Raw genomic sequence first — 24,411 nt, forward strand, 5'->3', positions numbered from 1 at the left:
ATTGGTTCTGCTTGAGATGCCGCCATCTTGAAAAGGTCAACGTTCCGCGAGCAGCGGAATGACACGAATTGTATTTCAAAGAGCGTCAAATACTATTTTTCAGTAATCGTATTGAAAAAGGTATTTATTTATTTATTTAATAATAATAATAATAATAAAAAAAAAGAATTGCTCTCATGTTGTGCTTTTTCCCCCCCCCCCGACCAAAACCATTTGCGCGCGCACACACGCACACAATATGGCAAGATACACTTTTATCAGTTTCATTCCTTTCCAAAATGGCGGACGAAGGAACTTGTTGCCATGCCGTTTTTCTTAACGCACACCCCCCACGCTCGCTCCGCTTCCGCAGATGCTTGGCGTGACGTCATCCCGACTATGAACGCCCCTCCTCATCAAGAAGGAAAAAAAAAAAAAAGACGCGCGTGCAGTAGGAGGGCGGGGCTTGGATTGCTCAGTCTGTCATTGCAACTGTTTGGGCGACGTGGACCTTCAACTTAATACATTAACTTTATTTCTTCCTCGAGAAAACGTTTCACTTTTTCTTTTTTTTTCTTTCTTTTTTTAAGCTTATAAAGCGAATAATTAATCTACAAACCCAACACGGCGGTTATTTTTTTTTAAATATAGAGAAAGACTTTATTTCGGTTATTATTGAAGGAAAATTCTCGACTGGAGTTCCTCCAGAAATAGCCCTTGGACATTTGGGAAAACTGAACTGAACTAAAAATAAAGCTAATGTAGCGTTAAACATCCGGTTATTTTTGGTTATTTCTGTAGCCAGGCAGCTTGTTGCAGACCCATACACCGTTACAAACACCAGATACATTCATTAAAGAGGGAAAAGAAACGGGGAGAACATGGGTCTGTACCCGTTGGAGTTCAGTGAGTGTTACCTGGACAGCCCTGGGTTCAGGGACAAAATTAAAGCCCATGAAGCAGAGCTGGACAAAACCAACAGGTTTATTAAAGAGCTTTATAAAGACGGGAAAAATCTCATCAACGCCACGAAACGTAAGTTTGAACTCTTTTATTATTATCATTTCAACACGATTTATTTATTTATTTATTTATTTATACACTATATATAATAAAAGCCATGAAACAAACAGTTGAGCTGATTTCTCATGACCAACATGTCTTCACTGTCCATGTTTATTTAAAGATTTCATTCAAAATCTATATCTATGAAAGATTTTCTTTCTCCTTTTGTGGATGGGATGGTTTTACCTGTGTGGATAATCTCACCTGGATTGGGTTGGCATGTCTCAGAATAACGTACCTGTCAAGAACTGCAGAAGTCCAAGGTTGTTGTTGTTGTTTATTATTATTATTTACTTTTCTTACGAGCGTGATTAGACATACATGCTGTACATTATGGATGAGCGCATGCTTTATTTATTTATTCATGGGTCCATGTCATAAGAGAATATTTATTAGCTTGGCGTGGTGGTCGCTTTGCCACTTTACACCTTCCAAGGTCCTGGGTACAATCCTGCGGTCCGGGGACTTCGTGGACTCTTCGACTTTACTTAACACAAATTTCCACTTCGGGATAGTGTACGCTTCCTGTAAAAGTTTGTGGACACTCGATTGAAATGTTTTCTCATGATGTTAAAAATCCTTTTGATCTGAGGGTGCGTGATTAAAACGTGTGAAATTCGGCGTCGTAGACAACAAAAATATAATCGTGCCGACGTATTCGTTTCTTTCGTGAGACTAAAACTAACATTTTATTTAGAAAAAAAAAATATATATATATATTTTTTTTAAACGGAGCGAAATGTCCCTAAAAGCAGCCGATAAGAGTCCGGCGTCGGTGTGAACGCCTTTAATCCTGTTTAAAAAGCATCTCGGGGAAATTCCTCAAGAAATCGGTCGAGAAAACGCCAAGAATACGTTTCTGGAAATTTCTAGGAAAAAAGGGCGACTACTTTGAAGATGCTAAAATATTCAATTATTTTGATTTTATTATTTTTTTAATCACGTCATAATTCCCACAGTTCCATTTGTGTTACTCCAGAGTTTTGATGACTTTATTATTATAAAATGTGGGGGAAATAAACAACAGTAAATAAAGAATGAGAGTGTCTAAACTTTTGACCAGTAGTGTAGTTGTATGTTTGTAAGTGCTAGGTAATTTCCAGATTTGCAACTATACAGTCCGTACAGGATTTCGTGGATTGATTGATTTATTTATTTATTTATTTATTTATTTGCCTTGTGATTGTTGCAGACGCGACTTGCGGAGTCTTTTTTTTTTTTTAAATTTGTGGAAAACTATTTGAATTGCAATTGCAATTGCACGATCTTTCGCAGTGATGTTTGTCGGTAAATGAGACCTTTTAGCGTCCTTTAAGAGGGCTTCGGCTGAATGCGCCTTGTGATGACATCACATGAAAATTTAGAAAAATTGCACGCGCCTCCGAATCCTATAGAGGCCGGCTATTCAATTCGATTTTCTTTGTATAGCGCTTTTAACAATGGACATTGTCTAAAAGCAGCTTGAGAGAAATATATAAACACAGGATACAGATTTTAAGTGTGTGAATTTATCCGTAATGAGCACTCTTTTCCATCTTCCAATCTCTTCTAGGAATCTCTTATTCTCAAACTGTTCATGATCTATCCAGGGTCACCCAGACCACAATGGATTTCCTTTCCAGCCTCATGATGTCTCAGGGGGTTTTCCCTTGCCGCCATCGCATCTTATTTATTCGTATACAAGCGCTATAAACGTTCAGCTCAAGTTAATTTTATCAACACGGTGTACTGTTTATATTCCTTATTAACTGCTAATAGATCATATGTGTAATATAAGGCTTTAAGTCATGGTCCACTAAGAATGAGTCCTTAAAGGACTTCCTGTTGCACTAGGTAGAGTACAACCGTATCATATGACTGTAGACTATGACTTTAGGGAATATTTGGGATTTCAGCCAAACGTAAACATCAAAGGCGAATACACGCAATTTCGTCGCCTGAAATTTGACTCCGAGTCATTTCTAACAAGAACTGGCAAAAAAAAAAAAAAAGTGCAAGGGATTATGGGATATCGAGCAGCATGTACTTCATTCGCACCAATCGGGCAAAACGCAGAGACGAATTATATTATGAACAAATGCCGCAGTCTTCTTTTGTACCCCGATTATGTTGCAGCTATTTTTAAGCATTTTGTCTCTGTATTCGTAGATCAGACTGAGTGCTGTGGTTTATTTTGCAGGAAATCGTGTCATTTGCTACTACGGGATATTTTAACTTCACTTTCAATATTAAGCCAGGAAAGCCTTTCTAGAACCAAGTTCACGGAAGAAGGTGATTTATTTGAAATCCACAAGGTTCGGTCACGTCCTGCGTTGTAAACAGACACGCCCATCACAAAGCCAAGGGAGAGGAGGAAGAATTCCAGCGGACGTTTAAGAAAAGCCGGTGCATTTTCAGACTTTGTTGGACAAATTCCAATTGCGATACTATACCAGTGCACTAAACCATAAACAAACCAAGATATTCCCCAGTAAGCTCCAGGGATTATATCTGGAATATCATGGGAAAAAAAAAATAACGCCTTTTTTCAGTTCCAAATGCCTTCCTATCGCACTAGGAAGTGTACAAGTCATTCCTGATGTGCTGAAGTGCACTATTACGGGGAATCTTTCAGGTATCACGGACCCTTTCCCTACACAGCCCACTCTTATTGAGTTTGGGGTTCAGCCACAAGCGTACAGTGCCCTCCAATAATATTGGCACCCTTCAAAAATTCACAGAAATACTCTGCTCTCATGGATATCAAACAATTGCGAACACAACACAGGTTTATTTAAAAAAAAAAAAATTAAATATATTTGTGCGACAATTATTGGCACCCTTTTAGTCAATACTTTGTGCTAGCTCCCTTTGCCAAGATAACAGCTCTGAGTCTTCTCCTATAACGCCTGATGAGGTTGGAGAATACACGGCGAGGGATCTGAGAGCGTTCCTCCATACAGAATCTCTCCAGATCCTTCACATTTCGAGGTCCACGCTGGTGGACTCTCCTCTTCAGTTCACCCCACAGGTTTTCTATGGGGTTCAGGTCAGGGGAGTGCGATGGCCATGGTAGGACCCTGATATAATATGGATATTGTGATAAATTGCGTCACAGTGCACTTTCCTGAAAGATTGGTAAGGTGTGGCAGTATATTTTTTTTTATTTCATTCAAATAACAATTACAAATTCTGATTGTATGCAGATTAGATGTTGAAATATTACGGGGTTTTTTCAATGTTAAATAATTCATATTTGTACAGGTTATAGAAATGAACACGCGTTCAAGCAAACTCCGCAGTATTCCGAGGAGCTTGAAATTTTTCTAAATTACCCTAGCTTTTCTGCAGATTTGGGCCGAGACGCGTCATGTGACGTCATCGTAACGCGCTTTCAGCCTAAGCCTCTTTCGATTCACGTGCGTCAAACGCGAGTACAGCTGAAAGGTCTCATTTCCCAACAAACATCACTGCGAAAGAGCGAACTGTGAAACAATTTCGTGCGATTGCGATTTCGCCAATTCATGTAGTTTTCCTCAAAAAAGTAACGCAAAAAACACAGCAAGTTGCAAATTTTGCAGCGAAATCAAGCATTTTTGGCTGCAACAATAGTAAACAAACAAACAAACAAAAAAAAGTCAAAAACCCTGTCTGGATTGTAGTCGAACACAATCCGGACCATTTTCAAGCAGTATGACTTGAACTGAATCCTCGGCTAACACGCGTGGAATCCCAAGTTCCCCTTGATGTAGAGTATACAGTAAGTGCGCTACACACGATGACTGCACTCCAACCTTTAGCTGTGCTCCCTTTTTTTTTTGCTCAACACAGTGGCGTCGGTCCAGGTTTTCATGTCAACACACGCACATGGTAAGTTATTAGTTCACGCAAGGCGTTGACTCGAAGGTGTCGTGTAACAAATGTTAATAGTTTCAAGTGTAAAGCCCTGAACCAGGTGAAGGTCCTGACCGTGTCCTTGTGACCGTCGCTCGAATGACCTTCTCCTATATAAACACTTGTGGTGTAATTCAGGAATACAAAATATTTTTTCCCCCCTGGAAAACAGCATCTTGGCTAAAAATATACATCTACATGACTTCCTTGGCTTTGGGATTTCGGGCCTTTTTTGGGTCGTGTTGGAACGTTGTGGAGTGTTTGGAGGAATGTGTGTGTGTGTGTCTGTGAAGCTGGAAATGTGTTTTTCGTGGTTTAGACCTGCTGAAGGTTTCTCTGGCGTGTTTGAGTCTAATGCAGAGGGATTTTCTGTGAAATAAAATACACGTTTTAATGAAGAAGGGTAGACAGTCTGGATTCGGTAAAAGGATATGTTTAAAGTACGGTTTGGTTTCAAAGGGTTCTTCGAGGAATAATTCATCGGATAAAGGTTCTTGGCTTACAGGGGGAAAAAAGCATCCGTTTAGGACCCTTTCGTTGTGTCGTAAGGTTCGACAAAGAATCTTTAAGGGTGTTCTCGGAGGGACAATCGAGGGACTTTTGAGGGTTTGAAATCGTTTCATTTTTCCCTTGCCGCAGAACCAAAAGTCCAGGGGGCGGAGTCAGACCTGATCCGGCGTCTCCTACCTGGGCTGAGGCGAGCCAAACGTTAGAGAACTCTGTGTCTGGGAAAGTGTGTTGTTCTGTGCTGTGCAGCATCATCATGGGGGTTATGGGTTAGAGGAGAAGTTGGATCAGGTCCTCCTCCTACTGGACCTTCGGTTCTGCAGCGAGGACTATCTCCAGTTTTCTAAGATTGCAATTGTTATATCACGAGATATGAGGCATGTGCATCATTACAGTGCCTTCCAGAAATATTGGCACCTTTTGTTGTTTAATAGTTTTATTGAAGACCACCGGTCCTATAACTGACATTACGAACTTGACACTGATTAGGAACATGGATATCTATCGATCTTAATAGGGCTTTGATATGATATCGGTATCACACGGAAAAATGGAGTTGGCATTTAGTTCAGCACATTTCGTTCACTAGGAAACTCCTAACAGGTCGTCCCTGACTCTCTGATCCCCCGGACTTCAGGCTAAATATGGTCAAACGCCCTTTATTCAATCCGTCAGCACTTTGAAGGTCAGAGAATACATAAAAATGACCTTCAAGCTTCACATGAAAAGCGTTCGCTCTAACACGGGGGAGATTGCACCAGCAGTCCAAGAGAACAAAATTAGCCAGTAGGTCCGTCTTTTCTTCTAGAGATCCTGGGAATTCTGTTCGGATACGTGACATCACGGACTCAACAAGGAGATTGCAGGAGCTCTGCCAGGAGGTTACGAATGATCCAACGCGTACATCCGTCCCACGAATACCCGAATATGAACTAAAGTCCTGCTGAGAACCTGTGGAGGGTTCTCAAGTGAGGACAAATAATTCTGAAGGATCTTGACAGGTTTTAATAAATATATAATAATTATTTTTTTTACTTATAACCTGGGAAGATGCAGTTTATATTCTCTGAATTTTTAGCAGTATGTAGGCATGATCTTTCATGGTGTTGGCCTGTAAGGATTAAAAACAAAATACACTCTTTCTTTCTTTTTTTTTTGTTTGTTTTGTTTCCGTGATTTATATCGTCGTCTCGTTCGCTCCGAGAGCGTCCTAACTGAAAAACCGATGACCATCCATGACTTGTCGCACGTTGTCATACTTCCTGATTCTTACAGTGATGTGGCGCGTGTGTTTAACCGCAAAGCTTCCTGAGTTACGAGGCAAGTGTACACAGTAAAGTGTGTAGAGTAAAGAAGTGAGAAACGGGCTAATGAAATGAGCTCGCTTGATTTTTACGCTCTTGGTAAATACGTGGCTTCCGGATGTTAAGGAAGGATCGCGTTTCATTTGCGTCTCTGAGACACTCTGCTGTGTTTTATCCGGCGCGGGACCCTTCGGCACCGGTGACATGTTTGGTTTTGCTGTGTTTCACAGTGGGCCGCGATGTCGTCTGGACATCGTTAACGTTGGCACGAGACGTTATTAAACAAACCGCTCAGGGCAATTACTCGCTATCGATTTAGAATCGCGTCCGACTTTCCACTTGCGCCGGAAACGTTTGGAGCTGGCTCGGGCTGCTTTGGCGTTTAGTACGATGTAGTAGTGTTTAGATGTAGGTGTTTCCTGATCCCTTCATCCTGCTGTACTTCTGTGTTCCTTGTTCCCCGACTCACCTCAGCATTGGCTTGTGATGTATCTTAAACGTCGGTGCTCAGTAGAGTATCTTGTCACGTCTGGTTGATTACTGGATTGTTGATTGGGTTGGTTGTTCTCCATGCTTCGAAGCCATATATATATGTATTGAGTAAGCGTGAATCATATGACGATACATACATCTTATACATACTCTTGTGTTTATATATATATATATATATATATATATATATCCTCGTGCCACTGAAACAGCTCGGATTCATCGAGGCACGGACTCCACAAGACCTCTGAAGGTGTGCTGTGGGATCTGACACCGAGGCGTTAGCGGGAGATCCTTTAAGTCCTGTAAGTCGCGAGGTTGGGCTTCGTCCCGCAGACGCTCGACTGGATTGAGATCTGGGGAATCTGGAGGCTCGATGGTTCCTCAAACCGTTCCTGAACAATGTTTGCAGTGCGGCAGGACGCATTATCCTGCCGAAAGAAACCACCGCCATTAGAGAATACCATTGCCATGAGAAATGACTGTTATATTGTGATATCTCAGTCAAGTGTATTGACGTAATTTCCCACAGTATAAATATTATACCACGATATCACCCAGCCCTGATATTAACCTTAGTATCGGGCGTGATTTAGTAGTCACAAGATTGTAATGCTTCTCGAGAGTCCTCGTATGAATAAAAATTGTCCAAATCTTTTTTATTTTTTATTTTAAAGAAATAAAAAAGTCCATGATATAATGGATGAACAAGCAGCAAAGATTGAGTTCACAAGGCTCTGCTATAGAGCTTCAACTCTCTATGGATAGTCCTGTTTAATTAAAGTGTAAGCATGAGGATTTGAGAGATCTTGGCCTTGCCACACACAGCAGTATAGTTTGAGGGCTCTGTATAATCACTGTATTTTGTATGTCTTTCTTTCATATGGGATCGTATCCAAAACGAATCCTGAACTACACCTAGTGAAATTAAACCCTGGGGGGTGGAGGGAATGGGAAAAAAAAAACAAGAAACCCCATGTGGTTCGTGAAGGCAGGGTACGTGTGTAAATGCATCCTGTGCTATATTTTGGGCAGTACATGAATCATAGTCCTGAGCTAGTCTCAGAATGGCAGCGTTAATCCAAAACCAGGAAAGACAAATACATCGAGTGAAACTCGGAAACATGGCTTAGGCCAGCACGAGTAAATGCATGATCAGACTTCACAAAGGTACTGTGACAGAACAGGGCACGAATAGACAAACTAATTAAGAGTGAAACACAGAACAGGTGAACACAGTAGGGTAGCATATCAACGACGGGACTGGAAAACCACATGACGCGAACTCGAAACAAAATGACGTCAAAGCAGAACTCGCCGCACCCGGAACCACACGGAACACTCACGGGGCGGGATTTCTGACGCAGGTTATACTAATCTAGTCCTCGAGAACGTCCGAAGAACTGAATCGAGCTGTTTGGAGCGATCGCGATCGGTACACCGGTCATTTTGACGCCTTTGCGCTGCACTCGGTCATCAGCGTTTCCACATACCCGCATGTTTTGCTTGATTCGGAAAAAGCCGTCCCGCGTCCGTGCGGATTATTCCGGCCGGTAAAATCCGAACCGTGTGGTGCAGCAGATGGAGGAATTCAAAACGAGTCGTTGAGTTAGTTTGCAGTTTGTTTGTTTTGTTTTTTTTCTTCTGGAAAACAATTCAATAGTGAGTAGGAATATCTTTTTGGAACCTCCTCTTCTTGGGCACTGACGTACGTGCTTCATCCGCATTGAGTCAGATACGTCTCAAATGTGAGCGTGCTTCTCAAGCCCTAAATGAGGAATAGGACTCGACTCGTATATCGTATTCGCACGAATGAGACTACAAGCTCACACTATGCAGACGTACTAGTTGTAATCGTGTGAATTTGCGCATCAGTGTATGATATTGTGACGAGGCGGATTATTCTGTAACGAGACCGTTTTGAGACGGCTCAAATGTCAGGGCGTGTTCTCCTGAAGTCCTCTCTGTATTCTGTCACCATGAGACCGACACCTTTGTTAGTTTCCCCTGTTCTCATCCACCATCGTTCATCTGCTGACCGTGCAGCTTGGTTAGAAAGCGGTAGGAGGCGTTTAAAGTTCAACCAGCTTTGTACTGCTTACCTTCTCTCACGTTGGATCAAAGCCCCCGCTGTTGGCGGTATGTTTGTTAAAAATTTGCCGAGTGTTGATGAAGCGGACAGATAAGGACTGCCGTATTATAACGGCAGCAGAATTCAGTTCGGAAAATGCAGGGAGAAATTTGGGTGGACACGGTTATTCATCAGTGTAGTTTAAAGGCAAGGGCTTTTACACAATCGCCGAGAAAGATCGAATGTATACACGGGGAATAGTTTGGGAGCTAACAAAATATGGAATTAAAATTTGTGGCAGAAGTATTGAGCATAACTTTTCAAGAAACGAACACATATATACAATGAGGGAGCGGAGAAACGCTCTGAAACTGAAAACCGTGAACCCGTTGGCAAAAATGTAACACCGGCTTCAAATAAACAGCGTTCTTTGTTAATAGTTTTCTAAGCTTCGTTTCGGCTAATCGTGGTTTACGTACGCGCTGCCAGAGTTTCCGTTTATACCCCGCGAGTTTACGTCCGGCGTTCTGGCACAAACCTGTCGTGTGGGTGTGGCTTAAGAGCGATTTTACTCTCATTGGCTAGTGAGATTTGGACGGACGGCTCGAGTGTCCTGCTGAGGAGGAGGACGATGACGACGACTCGGATGACGCTAAGTCAGTTCCACTACGACGTACAGACGCTATAACTATACAGAGAACCGTATCCGGAACGCTCTCCGACGTTTGCGCCGTTGAGGTCTGTACTCCCTGGTCAGGGAGCTGTCGATACAGATTGCTGTTTAGCCCCGCCCACACGAGAGGGTCGTGCCAGAACGCCGAACGTAAACTTGCGGCGCGTAGACGAAAAGGTTGAAAGCGTAAACGGAAACTCCGGCAGCGCATTCGTAAACCACGATCGGCGAAAACGAAGCTCGGAAATCCGTCAACGAAGAACGCTGTTTATTTGAAGACCGTGTCACATTTTTGGCGACGAGCTCACTGTTTTCAGTTTCAGAGTGTTTTTTTTTTCTTTTCTTTTTCTTTTTCTTCTTTCTCCTTTTGCAGGTATCTTTTGAATCTCTTGAAAAGTTATGTTCAATACTTTTGGAACAAATTTAATTCCATGACAAAACTTTAGCTTTTGTTATGATGTCACAGTTTCATGGTTAGTCTCGGTGTATAATTGGACCACTGTTAATGTTTTCCAAAAAAAAAAAAAAAAAAAAAAAAAGTATAACCATTTCTCTTTTTTTCCCCTCTTTTTTTAAAATTTATTTTCTTTCTCTATAACCCGATCAGGTTCCTTACTCTAGTTGCTCTTATCCCTGCTACAACTCCCCAAATATGTAGGTTGGATTTTGCAAACCACCCCCCTCAGGACTCGCTCTAAATCATATGCTCCGTTCAACTAAAGGAATTTCTAACCTCCAACTAGGAGAAAAAAACAAAAAAAAAAAACAACAACAACAAAGAAAACACCTACTCAGAAAGTGGGGAAAGTCTCCTCAACCCTGAGTTCAGCAAGTGCCGTCAAATCAGTGTAGCTGCTCACAGCGTCAACATTAAGAAAGAATCCGAAAGAAGTAGGGCTTCCCTAGAGATCAATCAGCATACCGACATGTTCACTTGTTAAATCTGTACCACTGACTGTACGGTTCGCTGCTTCGAGAAGGGAAATCTCCGTCACTCGTATCATGAGTGTTCGCTGCTTAGACAACAATAATGACGTAAATACGACTTCCTACTTCTTTGGTAAGTTGTCATGTAATATCTGAGAAGGACTAGAAACTACGTTTCCTGTCAGACGTTGCACCTTGTCACATGTCTCAATTGACCTGTTTCACGTTTAGCTTATTAAACGCACTTATATAGCGTTTTACACTGTGTCTCATTCACACACTCGCACACCAGTGGTAGCAGAGCTGCCTCGCAAGGCGTTAACTTGCCATCGGGAGCAACTCGGTGTTCGGTGTCTCGCCCAAGGACGCTTCGGTACGTGGAGTCACGTGGGCCGGGAATCGAACCGCCAACCCTACGATTAGCGGACAACGCGCTCTACCACCCGATCCACTATGTCACAATGACCCAAGTCAAACAGCATCACCATAGCAACTTCTATAAAGCTTTATTAATACACGCAGGCTGAAGAACATGACATTTCAGATCAGAACCTTATCATACCGTTAAAATCTCACACCGTAGCGCCTCCACTAACAAGTGATGAAAATCCTTTCACGTTTGACCAGACGTGTTCAGACTTGTGTTTGACTCTTCATTCGTTCCAAGTAAATCCACAGAGACGCCAGAGTCGGAGTCAGCCAACCACCAGTGCTGAGAAGAGAGAGGTGGTGTGAGGGCAGCTTGCACGGTGACATCACGGAGAGAACTGCACATAGATGTTAATCATTAGTGCAGCATTAGCCGGCGCGATACTGATAACCCAGGAAGCCGCGAAACGCGAGTGGACCCGTAACGAACTGCAACGTCGTATTCCATTTGAAGTTTCATTAGTCCGCTCTGAGCATCCGAGAAGTTCCAGATCGGTTTGCCGGTCTGTGATAAACGGTTATATTCGTGTGATCCAATAAGAAATATTAGATTCTGGGCGAAAGTTTGCACACCCCTTGCAGAATCTGCTAAATCTTGATACTGTTAGCAAAATATGACGGATCTTAAGAATCCCTTCTTTTTTTTTTTTTTTTCTTTCTATTTAGTCCTGTCCTGAATACGCTATTGCACATAACAGATGTTTAGATGTATTCCACAAGACAAGATAAGAGCTGAATTTATAAAAATTTCCCCGTTCAAAAGTTTACAAACCCTTGATTGTTGATACCGTGTGTCGTTACACGTGGGAGATGAAAAAAAAGACACGATGTGTTTATGTTCTGTGAGAGTTCTTCACGAGTCCCTTGTTTGTCCTGAGCAGTTAAACCACCCACTGTTCTTCAGAAAAATCCTCCAGGTCCTGCACATTCTTTGCTTTTCCAGCATATTCTGCATATCTGAGCCCTTTCCGACAGCGGCTGTATGATGACGAGATCCGTCTTTTCACACCGAGGACGACCGAGGGACTCGTGCACGACTATTACAAAAGGTGCGAACGTTCACCGACGCTCAAGAAGGCAACACGATATATATTATTAAGAGCCAGGGGGGTGTAAACTTTTGAACAGGATGATCAGTGTAAATTGTTAGTATTTTGTTTAAAGATCTTTCCATTTAGTACCGCTCTTCAGATGCTAAATAAGTTAGTTACATGTCTCCCAGAAGACAAAATACTAACAACTTATGGGATACGTGCATTTGCGTCCGCCGTGTTGGCGGACAGATCGGATATTCCCGTGTCGGTGCGAGTCGTACGTCATTGACAAAGCGACAGTGGCGAATGACGTCAACTCGGATGGACACCACCCGTGAAAACGCAACTCTCGACAAGTGGATGAACTGGAGTGTCCTGCACAGAGCCCTGACCTCAACCCCACTGAACACCTTTTGGGATGAACTGAAACTCCGTCTTAACCCCAGACCTCCTCGTCTAACATCAGTGTCTGATCTCACTAATGCTCTTGTAGCTGAATGATCACAAATCCACACAGCCACACCCCAAAATCTAGTGGAAAGCCTTCCCAGAAGCAACGATTGACTAACTCCGTATTAATGGCTATAATTTTGTAACGGGCACACGTTTGTTTAGTGGTCAGACGTCCACAAACATTTGGCCATATAGTGTAGAATTCAAGGTTGGCACATCGGCACATGACGCAGCAACCCATGTGGTTGGCTAGAGGAAGTGCGTGATAGTCTTCACCCTCCACAGTTTGGAACCGGAAGTGTGCTGGTGATTTGGAATTGGGAACTGGCCAAGGCCCAACAAAATAAAAAAAAACTCCTGGGAAGTTCATATTTTTGACTTGGGAAGTCGTAATTACGACGTCATGTGCGTTCAGGTCACTTTGGTTGGTGCAAGACGGCGGTGCACCTCATCTTAATCAACTGCAGGAAATGCAGCAAGCGCCTCAGGCGTGTGTGTTTTTTTTTTTTTTTTTTTTTTTTTTTTTTTTATAAATGTTTTAAACCTATCCACGAAGCCGCTGTAAACTTTCTCGTTATATATTATATCGTAATTGTACAATGCTGTCGTATTTTGCGCAGGCGATCACCTTTTAACGAATTTACCGTCGGCTACAGACGCCGCGCCCATCGACTCCGCCGTGCTTTCTTACTGACACGCCCCCAACTCGGAAGCTCCCGAGGAAAATCCCGAGTTTCCCCGCTCGTAATTACGACTTTGTTGTGCCGTTCATGTGCGTTCAACTCGTAAAGACGATCGCACCGTTATTTTCAGATAATAAGCTAACTCGTTAGGTTTGTTTACAGTCATGGGAGCGCTGCTGAACTTAGTAATTAATCCACGGAAAATTGACTTTTTTCTGTAACGATGTAACATACACGACACATATTACTGGCCATGTTTCTGGACACACCCCCACACCCCGCCCCCTTCTCCTTGAGCGATACCGTCGTCAGTAGTATCGATAGGACGAAGGTATTTTGCACACGATATCACAAGACTTGTATGTCGTTACAGTATGACCTCAGGGGGGAAAAGGTTACTTGACTATAATCTAATCTAATAATCTAATCTAGTGCAAAACTATAATATAACGCCTGGTCATTGTTGTTGTCTTTTGTTTTGTTTTTCCTTAGCTTATCTGTGTTCATTGTGTAGTTTCTTATCTAATCTGTGTAATTAGTTCTCCCAAAAGTTTTGGCACAAATGGGGCAGCTAGAAAACAATAAATAAATAAAAAAGCGGATAAAACGGCGCTGATGAGGGGAGCAGATTGGAATGCTCTCGGGTGAAGGTCTTAATGTCGATGTGCTGTTCGCTTTGTCCATCTTGTTCAAAAGAAGCCTCCTGAAGTCGTTTTTTTTAGTGTTTCATTTTGCAGGTGGCGAGGTAATAATGCTCTCTGTAGTAATCAGTAGTACTCAGATGCCCCCAAAGACTTGGATTAGCTAGATTAGATTTCTATACAGTAAGTCCGGAGGTTTGCTTGAGTAAGCTTAAAGCCTTCGGTTGTAGGTTAAACACTCGAGATAACCCGACATTTTATCGAGTTTTATTTTAGGCTTGTACGTCTTTTGAAAAGACGTATTTTGTTTCAATCTTTATCTCAGATGTTGGAAGTTTGAACAGTAGCCAATGTGAGTCGGTCATGGTGGGGATTTCAATTCCGCTCTTCCTGGATTCGGAGATCCGGGAGGATGTGTGGGGTCACAGAGTCCTTGATTCAGAAGGAAACGGGATAAGGCGGACATGGCGGAGTGCAACGCTCACGCTCACACACACACACACACACACACACACACACACACACACACACACACACACAGAGAGACGGGCGGAGAGGATGCACTCTGGTTACTTTCCGTTTCCCTTTCAACGTAATGCACACTCCTTGTCACACAGCCTTTTGTACGTACTCGTATCCTCTCTTCTTTCTCTCAAAGGCCATGAACTTCTGTCGTGTCCATCACCGATGAAATATTACATCATAATACTTTTTACGTTTGACGTTTGAACGAATTATCCCAGGTCTCGTTTATATCCGACTCGGACGCAGGATGATCTGCAACCCTTGGACGTGTGTTTTATTCTTCTGCTACGCTTTTTTTTATTTATTTATTTTTTTTATTTTTCGTGCCCGGCTTTTCTAACACTGCTTCTTTTTGCAGTTTGCAATTTCAGAGGGGGTTGGGGAGGGTGGGGAGTCGATGTCTGCCAGGAAACGAGCCGATCTTTCATTAGATTGGCATTAAGCTCACGCAGGAGGAACGGCGGGTTTTTTATTAGCCGGAATACGTATGAACTGATGATGAATCCAGCTTCTTGAGAGGTTCCGAAGAAGCAAGCTTAGATTTTATACGCTGACGAATCAGATCAGAGTCACGGCGTAGTCCAGATTCATTCGTGCGTTCGTGAATAAAAATGACGTGTAACAGGAAACGTCGCTGCTGAGAACTCGCGCTCGGACGCGTTTACGGTTTATTTTATTTATTTTTTTTATTTAAACGCTCGTACTCGCTTATTTTTTCCAGCCTATTTTTGTAAATCATTTTTTTTTTTTGAAATGTAAAATATATGCTTGTGTTTTACAGCTGCAGGTTGTAAGGATGGGAAGCAATCCAAAGGGCACAATAAAAAGAACCGAACAGCACAGGGTAATTGTTTGCACTGGAAATGTAGAGACTTGTTTGCACTCAGATATTCCAGGCCACTGTGTTCTTGTACGGTTTAGAGTCATGTGATAAAATAAGATTGTTGTTGTTTTTTGACATATTTGGACAAGCAAGCATTTGATCCTCTTTGAAACAGTGCGTATTATTAATAAAGGTGATCTACTCTATCAAATGACACACGACATTGAGATTTTGTAGTAATTTTCACAATTTAAATGAAGCAAATACAGAATCAGGTGTTGGTGCCAGTGATTAGAATCTGCTTAGGGAGTGCAGGTGGAACATGTTTTATTTATACCCCTCTCATATCTAGTGTCTGGTGTTCCCTTTGTTATTGAGGTGTGTGGTGTCGTCGTCCCAAGATCTAAAGAGTTCTGTAAGGCCTACAGAAAAAAAGGTTGTGGATGCCTTTGAGTCTGGCGAGGGATTTAAAAAGATCTCCAAATTATTTGAAATGCATCGTTCCACTGTAAGGAAAATCATCTACAAGTGGTGCAGATTTCAAACGAGTGCCGATTAATCCAGGACCGACCGTCACAGCAAATTCAGCCCAAGAGCAGCCCGTCTGATGCTGAAAGAAGTCTCCAAGAACCACAAAATTTCATCACAGGATCTGCTAGTAAGTCTTGCAGCTGTTGGTGTCAAAGTGCACGCGTCTACAGTCAGAAAGAGATTACACAAATTTGACCTGCACGTGAGGCGTGCCAGGAAAAAGCCTTTGTAAGACTACAGTTTGCCAACGAGCGCATAGGCAAAGACCAGGCCTTTAGGAATAATGTGCTCTGGACAGACGAAGCAAAGATAGAGTTGTTTGGCCACAGTAACAGCAGACATGTTTGGCATAGAACAAAGACAGTTTTTCAGGAGAAGCACCTCATACCACCTGTGAAGCACAGTGGTGGAAATGTTATGGTTTGGGGTTGCTTCACTGCCTCAGGGACTGGACCGCTTGCATTCACTGATTCAACTATGAATTCTGCATCATATCAAAGAGCGCTTGAAGATAATGTGAGGCCGTCTGTCTGACAGTTGAAGCTGAACCGAAAGTGGACTTTTCAACAGGATAATGATCGTAAACACACGAGCAAATCCACCAAGGAACGGCCCACAAAGAAGAAATGGAGGGCTATGGAACGGCCTAGTCAAAGCCCGGAGTTGAATCCCATTGAAATGTTGTAGGGGATGTGAAACGGGCAGAACATGCAAGAAAACCCTCAAACATCTTACAACTGAAAGAATATCGCATGGAAGAGTGGTCAGAAATTCCAGCAAGCCTGGTGGACAATAATGCAAAACACCTGCAATAAGTTGTTTCTGCTAAAACAGGCAATACTAGCTTCTGAGGCCAAGGGTGTACTTACTTTTTCCACAGAATAATATCACATCTATTGATATTTCTGTTGAATTAATGATTGAAAAAGCTCATTGTCCATGTGGTTTTTTTCAAGTATATCAGCTTCATTAATAGGCACTGTTTCAAAGAGGATCAAATGTTTGCTTGTCCAAATAGGTCACAAAAACCAACAATTTCCACGGGGTGTACTTACTTTTTAACACAGGAGATTTAGGTGTTGCATAACCTTGCTCCTCAAATAAATGAAATGATTAATTACATTTCGTGGGGGTTTTTCTTCTCGTATTCAGTTTTGCAAGGGGGCAAATACTTTTTTTTTTTTTTTTTAAAAACAAACAAACAAAAAAAAGGTATCTGTATTTTTCACAGTGTTAACACTCTGAGATTTTAATATAACTTTTTCACAGCCGGGACTTTGGCGCCAACAACTTGGGCGAGAGTAAAGCTGGAAAAGAAACGTCACTCAAACAGGAAGGATCTGGGGGGGAAAGAAAAGGATGGACATGGAAACACATTCGAGACCTCGGAGGCGCCGTCTGATTAGAGCGCTACGATAATAATAGCTGAAATGATAATATTAATAATAATAATAAGCATACCTCCAGTCATGTGGAGCAGGGTGATAAATTTGCTGAATGAGTTTTGAGAGAAAACGAAAGAACACAAACAAAAAGGAAGACGAGTCAAAGAAGCCTTTATTACCAGAGATAAAAAGTGTGTCATCATTTCAGCGTATCATCATAGAAAAATGTCCCCTAGGCCTTCTCTGACATTCAGAGGGGAAAGCTATCCTGAAGGTAAACATAACCGTGTCAAAAGAGATAAGTATGAAGGAGAAAAAAAAAATAGCACGAAGCCTGAGGTCACTTTCAGGCCATTACTCTCAGGGATGTTTAACCCGATCATGTGACCAAATCTTTTACCTGACTGCTTTATTCCCTTCCTCTCCTTCTTTTCCTACGCTTCCCCGCCCATATTTTCTTACTTCCCGCCTCGCTCGCTTCTCCCCTCCTCCTTTTCAGTTCCGTCTTCTCCTTTTCTGTGTTATTTCTGATCTAAGTGCTGTTCTGGTGACCTGAGGTGAGCTGCACACATAGGAAAGACTCTATGAGGTGGATGTATCGAGTAGGTGTGTAACGATGCACTCGATTCGATTCACGATACCGGCGATTCGACTCCCATTTGATTCAATTCTCCGGAATCATTCTCAATTCTCTTTCAGCAGAGATTGAATGAAGGATAGTTATGACTATGAGTTAAGACTCCTTGTTTATTTCTGGGTAATAAACAATGCAAGACAGTGTGCTTTTTTTTTTCTGTATAAAACTTAATTAATTATAAATAAATTCGAAATCTTTTGTCCAGTTCCATCTTGCCTCGTCTCATCTTGATATCTCACGTCTCAGGAGTTGTCCCATACTATCATGCGCCCCCACTACATCCCGTCTCATCATTTTATGTCTTGTCCTGTTATGTCTCATCGTGCCATGTCTCATCCCGTCACGTTAAGTCCCGTCTCATCGTGTCCCATCATGTCACGTCTCGTCTCCTCATTTCATGATCTGTCCCACTATCTCATGTCGTGCCCCATCTAATCGTGTCCCATCATGTCATGTCCCATCTCATGTCCCCCCCCGTCCCATCATTTCATATCATGTGCCATCTAATCATGTTCCATGCCATCATGTCATGTCTCGTCTTGTGTCCCCTCTCGTCCCATGGAACCCCCGGAACATAAACAGGTGCACTCTGACCAATGAGAAGACAGTTTACTCACAAGTGACTTGCATAAACACATTTTGGTGAAAGCGAACCAAGCTAAGGAGACAGTGCATTGGAACACTGTAACAATTTAAGTCCTCGTTTCGGGACGAAGCACAGATCTACAGGTCTGAAAACACCCGTACCAATATTATTATTCATGTGAGTTTCAGTGACGTAACTGTAGCCATCCTACCAACAGACAAACAAAACAAACCAACTAATCAATAAAACTGCTGCTAGGTCCTAACTAGGTGTGTGTGTGTGTACACTACCCCTCAAATGTTTAAACACAACTCATTCTTTATTTTTATCTTCTTTCCACATTTTAGAATAATAATAAAGTCATCAAAACTCTGGAACTATGGGAATTATGTGGTGTTAAAAAAAAAAAAAAAAAAAAAATTTCCAAATAAATCAAATTAATTTAATAGCAATTTAATAGCATCTTCAAAGTAGACACTCTTTTCGTCTAGAATTTCCAGAAATGTATTCCTGGCGTTTTCTCGACAGATTTCTTGAGGAATTTCCGCGAGATACTTTTTAAACGGGATTAAAGGAGTTCACTCCTACGCCGGACTCTTATCGGCTGCTTTTCGGAAATATTTCCCTCAGAGTCGTCCCGTTTAAAAAAAACCAGATATTTCTATGTAAATAAAACGTTCGTTTTCTAACGAAAGAAACGAATACGTCGGCGCGATTATATTATATTTCGAACATTTAATCATACACCTTCAGATCAAAAGGTTTTTAAGATCGTGGGAGACGTTTTAGTCGAGTGTGTGTGTGTGTGTGTGTAAATATGTTATGAATATATTCATTTTCATAGCGTAATATTTTGCCTTTAATTTCAGAATCCCTCTCCGACAGACACATTTCTTCTTCATTGCTAGCTCAGTGTCGGATGTTTAATAGGCGGGAAACCTCAAATGCGGTGGAGAGTGTGTGTATCGGTCTGCCAATAGTTCAGTACATATTTAAAAATGAAGCTTAATTAATGTCGAAATGTTCAGTTCACGCAGTAAAGCGAGTCATCATTTCGGTATAACACCACAGAAAAATGTGCTTTAGGCCGTCTCTGACAGCAAGAGGTTAACTCTAACCTCCAGTCTGTGACTGAGATGCTTAATAATGCCACAAGTTTTCAGTGTGATTGAGGATCAGTGGTTTTGCAGGCCAGGCAGATTCTCACACACACACACACGGATTTAGCTCCAGTCGTCTTCCTGTAACGTCGGCGTAGCTCGGTGTTCCGTTCTGATCGGGACGTTTAGCACAAAAGGCGAGCCTCGGAGTCTGACCGTACAAATTCATGGTACGTTTCGTTGTTCCTGGCACAGAAAGTATTGACGTTGTATAATGAGGCGGTTATTGGTTATATATGTGCTCATGATTTATTTTTTTTTAAAAAGGAAAAAAGCAATGAGCAGTTTAATCGTGCAGGACCAGTAAAAAAAAAAAAAACAGTCAGGAAACCAAACATTTCCACCATTTCATGCTTAAAGAGGGAATACAGGAGGGCGTACTACTGTTCGTACAGGATTTCACAGAGGTTTTTTATTTTTTTTTGCGAACGTTCTCTGCGGTAATTTTGAAAACAAGCTCCTAAGAGTATGGCGGCGTTTGCTTCATTTTGCACGATCGCGAAATCGTGGAATCCTGGAGGGACTGGCGATGATGATAATAATAATATCAGCCTTGGGGTCGGGAACTGCTGGGCGGCAGCGGCAGTAACGCATACTCAGCTGGATGGTGGAATTCTGGTGATTCTGTGGTAATTTGCAGTTAAAGAAAAGACAAACCATATGTTTTCGTTTGTGATCCTTTTACAAATCGGTTGTCTAATGTCCACGTGACTGACATTTTGGCTGTTGTAGTAGACTGTAGTATACGTAGTTTATATTGTGCGGAATATAGTAAACTGATGTTTACATTGACGTTTATCCGTTTAGCGGACGCTTCTGTCCAATGCGGTTTACAAACGAGGAAATGTGAGCAAAGCGACATGTCGAGCGGAGAACAATACGAGTAGCGCTACCGTACAAGATCTTTAATTGAGTTCTAGAAAAGCAAATCGCGCAGAGTCGAGGCGTAAGAGCCAAATTTATTTATTAATTTATTTATTTTAATGGATAACGTGGGGTTGGCATTTTAGGGGTTAGTTGAGTGTTCACGGAAGAGGTGGGTCTTTAGCTGTTTTTTGAAGATGGTGAGAGATTCTGTGGTCCGGATCGAGGTCGGAAGTTCATTCCACCACTGAGGGACGGTTAGTGTGAAGGTTCTGGAAAGGGACCTTGAGCCGCACCGAGTAGGCACTACTAAGCGTGGGTCGTTAACGGATTAACAGATTGCGTGAGGGAACGTAAACCTCAAGGAGAGTGTTGAGGTAGGAGGGAGCTGTTCCAGACAAGGTCTTGTAGGTGAGCATCGAGGCCTTGAATTTGATACGGGCGGCTACAGGGAGCCAGTGGAGGAAGATGAAGAGGGGTGTGACGTGGGTTCTCTCGGGCTGGTTGAAGACGAGGTGTGCGGCTGCATTCTGAATCATTTAAAGGGGTTTTGATGGAGCTGGCCGGGAGGCCCGAGAGTAGTACGTTGCAGTAGTCCAGTTTTGAGATGACAAGAGCCTGGACTAGTATCTGTGTAGCCTGTTCGGTGATATAGGGTCTGTTTTTTTCTTGATGTTGTACAGCATGAACCTACAGGACCGTGCAGTTGTAGAAATGTGGTCCGTTAAGGTCAAGCTGTCATCAAAAGTCACCCCAAGGTCCCTGGCCGCCCTGGTTGGCTCGAGAGTGGTTGAGCCGAGCTGTACATGTTAACTATATACTCGTAAAATGTTAGCTAAGCCATACCCTACCTTGACGGAAATCAACAATGCCTCTCGAGTCCAGCTCAGGGCGTGTGAGATGGCGCAGGGGCGGGGCTTCCAGACTCCATAGCGTATGAACGTAGAAAGCAAAGCACTCCAGATTCGTATGGCGATTGCCTCATCTGCCGTGATTATTGAGGGAGAAAGAAATTCTTTTTTGGGCGCATTTTTGAGTGATCAATCATACTAGCATGGAGAGATGTTAAATTGCAGAGCTACTACACGAAATGTGTAAATGTCTGGTAATGGAATTGGAGTAAACATCACCGGACGTTGTGGCAGGGTGTGTGACCAGTTTTTTTTTTTTTTTTTCTTTTTTTTCTTCTTGCTTATTATATTGTGCATCTCTGAGATTTCTCTCCTTCATTACGTCACCCTTATCCATGTCGTCGGAAACACGCAAACTCATTTTCGCTCCGTGCGCGCGGTCATAGATGGCCATCATTTCATTTTCATTTTTATTTTAAACCGCCTAACACTGCCCCCTAAATCTCCGGTGTTTTCCATGTGGCTCTCAGCCAGAGAGCACTAAATTCCTCTGATAAATGGGATGCTGTAGCGTTATGACTCACAGTGGGGAAGGGCTTTTGGCATCCTGCAGGGAAATCTCAACACTTTCCCTTGTTTCTTCCTTGGATGCCTTTAAAAGGACTGGAGACTCAGTGCTGGAAAATGTCTCCGGCGGGTTCCGAGCTTGCACGGATATTTAATCAGACCCAGCAGCATTAATCTTTGAAGTCAAACGCAAGACTTTATCCGTTTCAGTTCTCAGGTGCCGTGGACGGGTTTGTTTAACGTGTGGAAAAGATTAAAAGATCTGTTTTAGATTTTGGTTTCGCATTTGCACATCAGCCGGACCCGACCCGATTAGCCGGAATGTCAAATAAAACATGAAACGCGACAGCTGAAGCTTGATTGAGGGGGAAAAAAATGTAAATACAGTTTATTTTTCATAAATACAGAATTGACTTTGTTGCGTGTGTTTCGGGGGGGGGGGGGGATGGAAAATGCTGGGAATGATTAGTCTGCACATTTATTTATTTATTTATTTATTTATTTTAATGGGTGTGGATCTTGCTTTACTCCAGCACAGATACTCAAATGTTTTTTTTTTTTTTTTTTTTTGGCGGGGGGGCGGGGGGGGTAATAAACCTCCTGCTTGCATGACTAATGCACCTCCTATCTGTATTTGTATCTGATTCGCGTCTGTCAGGAACACGTCGGGTAACGTTGCATGTTAATGTTTGCGCATGCCAGGCCAAAAAAAAAAAAAAAAAAATCCGCCAAATTTATTTATTTATAATTTTTTCATTCTCGCTTATCTACTGTATGTTGTTGAATGTCAGTCATCCGTGAAGTACAAGCCTGTGCACACTACGGTATTTAGTCACACCCACACTGGAAAAAAAATTTTAATTTGCCCTTCAATACATGACGGTTCACATATAAAATAACATTTTCTGCCGCTATGCAATTTAAATATTTTTTTTTTTTTTTTCCAACGAAATTATAATCAGTCATTTAAAAATAAGTGTACTTCAATTCATCAATTATAAATGATTAAGCATCTTTTCTTACTGTGCGTACATCGTGAGATTCGCCATGCGAGCGACCATGTTGTCCACCTCAGCATGCTGCTCTTGTGCTGGGGGGTGTGGCTTATAAACTTAATTTGCATATGGTTCTAAGGAACCTTAAAGTGTGTTACGTAAGGTTTGTTTTCAGTATGCCTCGTTTCGTGTTGATTTTAAGGCTTAGGGCTTGGTTAAATAGTAATGGCATGTACTTTAAACTGATTTTAAGCACGTGTTCTTATCCAGGCCCTGCAGGATTTTGCGATCGAAGGATCAAGGAAACTCGCTTACCAACGAACGTCACTGCGGAAGACCGCGCGATTGCAATTTCTCACGTTTTTTGATAAAAGCGGCAGCAAAATCGAACGTTTTTGGCCGCAACGATCTAAAATAAACTCCCCGGAATCCTGTACAGACGGCTTATTGGAACACTCCTCGTTGTTTGAATGCTTTGAGGTGCTGTTGGCATTTAACCGTAGCTGTGTTAAATGATCTGTAAAATCAGATGTTTCCTATTGATAACGTTTTGATAAAGTGTACGTTTTTACGCAATTTATTTAAGCACCCTTGCCTGAGATAAATAAAATTCACGTAAAAGAAGGCAAAGGTAAAATTCCGACTGACTTGTTTTATTTACGCAATATATAACCATTTAAACCGAGTAGATTTTACTGAAAAATAAAAGCAAATGCAAATAGTCGCCAAAGGTAAATTACTTTTAAAAAAAAAATTGTTATTTAAAAAAAATTACTAATTACTTTTACTCCTGAAAGTTTATTTGATTTCAGTTACGTAATCTATTTAAGTAGATGATGGTTATTTAAGTAGTAATGGGTAATCCATCAATCCATCCATCTTCTATACCGCTTTATCCTTTTCAGGGTCAAGGGGAACCTGCAGCCTATCCCAGGGAGCATGGGGCACAAGGCGGGGTACACCCTGGACAGGGTGCTAATCCATCGCAGGGCACAATCACACACACTCACACACCCATTCATACACTACAGACACTTTAGACACGCCAATCAGCCTACCATGCATGTCTTTGGACTGGGGGAGGAAACCGGAGTACCCGGAGGTAATTGGTAATATAACTAAAAAATAAAGCATGAGTAAATGTTACTATAAAAATCCATCTGAATGTAAATTCATGCGACCAAACGACATAAAAATGAATGAATTGTCAAAGAATTTCTAAGCGGAAGAAGTGAAAGTTATTCGAAATCATGTTTATGCCTATAATAAAAAAAAAAAAAAAAAAAGCGTAGCAGCACCTGAAAAGGTCAAAATTTGGAGCAAAATGAAAAATAAAAAAAAAATGCTGAACTGTGTTTG

At 41.9% G+C, this 24,411-nt stretch overlaps 1 protein-coding gene across 4 annotated transcripts in view; it reads left to right on the top strand.

Annotated features, from left to right (window-relative positions):
- The first annotated feature begins 437 nt into the window (after nt 1-437).
- The window catches only part of arhgap10 (Rho GTPase activating protein 10), a 98,460-nt gene continuing 74,486 nt past the window's right edge, over nt 438-24,411 (top strand). For 2 of the 4 annotated variants that reach the window (XR_006982009.2, XR_008396350.1), the window contains exon 1: nt 438-1,014. Coding sequence is in view for 2 of the 4 variants with exons in the window: in XM_017463632.3 (XP_017319121.1) it covers nt 861-1,014 (154 nt within the window). In the remaining 2 variants the exon portion in view is untranslated. The remainder of the gene's footprint in view (nt 1,015-24,411) is intronic. The other 2 variants (XM_017463632.3, XM_017463633.3) reach the window with 1 other exon arrangement.

The sequence above is a fragment of the Ictalurus punctatus genome, chromosome 3 (assembly GCF_001660625.3).
Source record: "Ictalurus punctatus breed USDA103 chromosome 3, Coco_2.0, whole genome shotgun sequence".
NCBI classification, from domain to species: domain Eukaryota; kingdom Metazoa; phylum Chordata; class Actinopteri; order Siluriformes; family Ictaluridae; genus Ictalurus; species Ictalurus punctatus.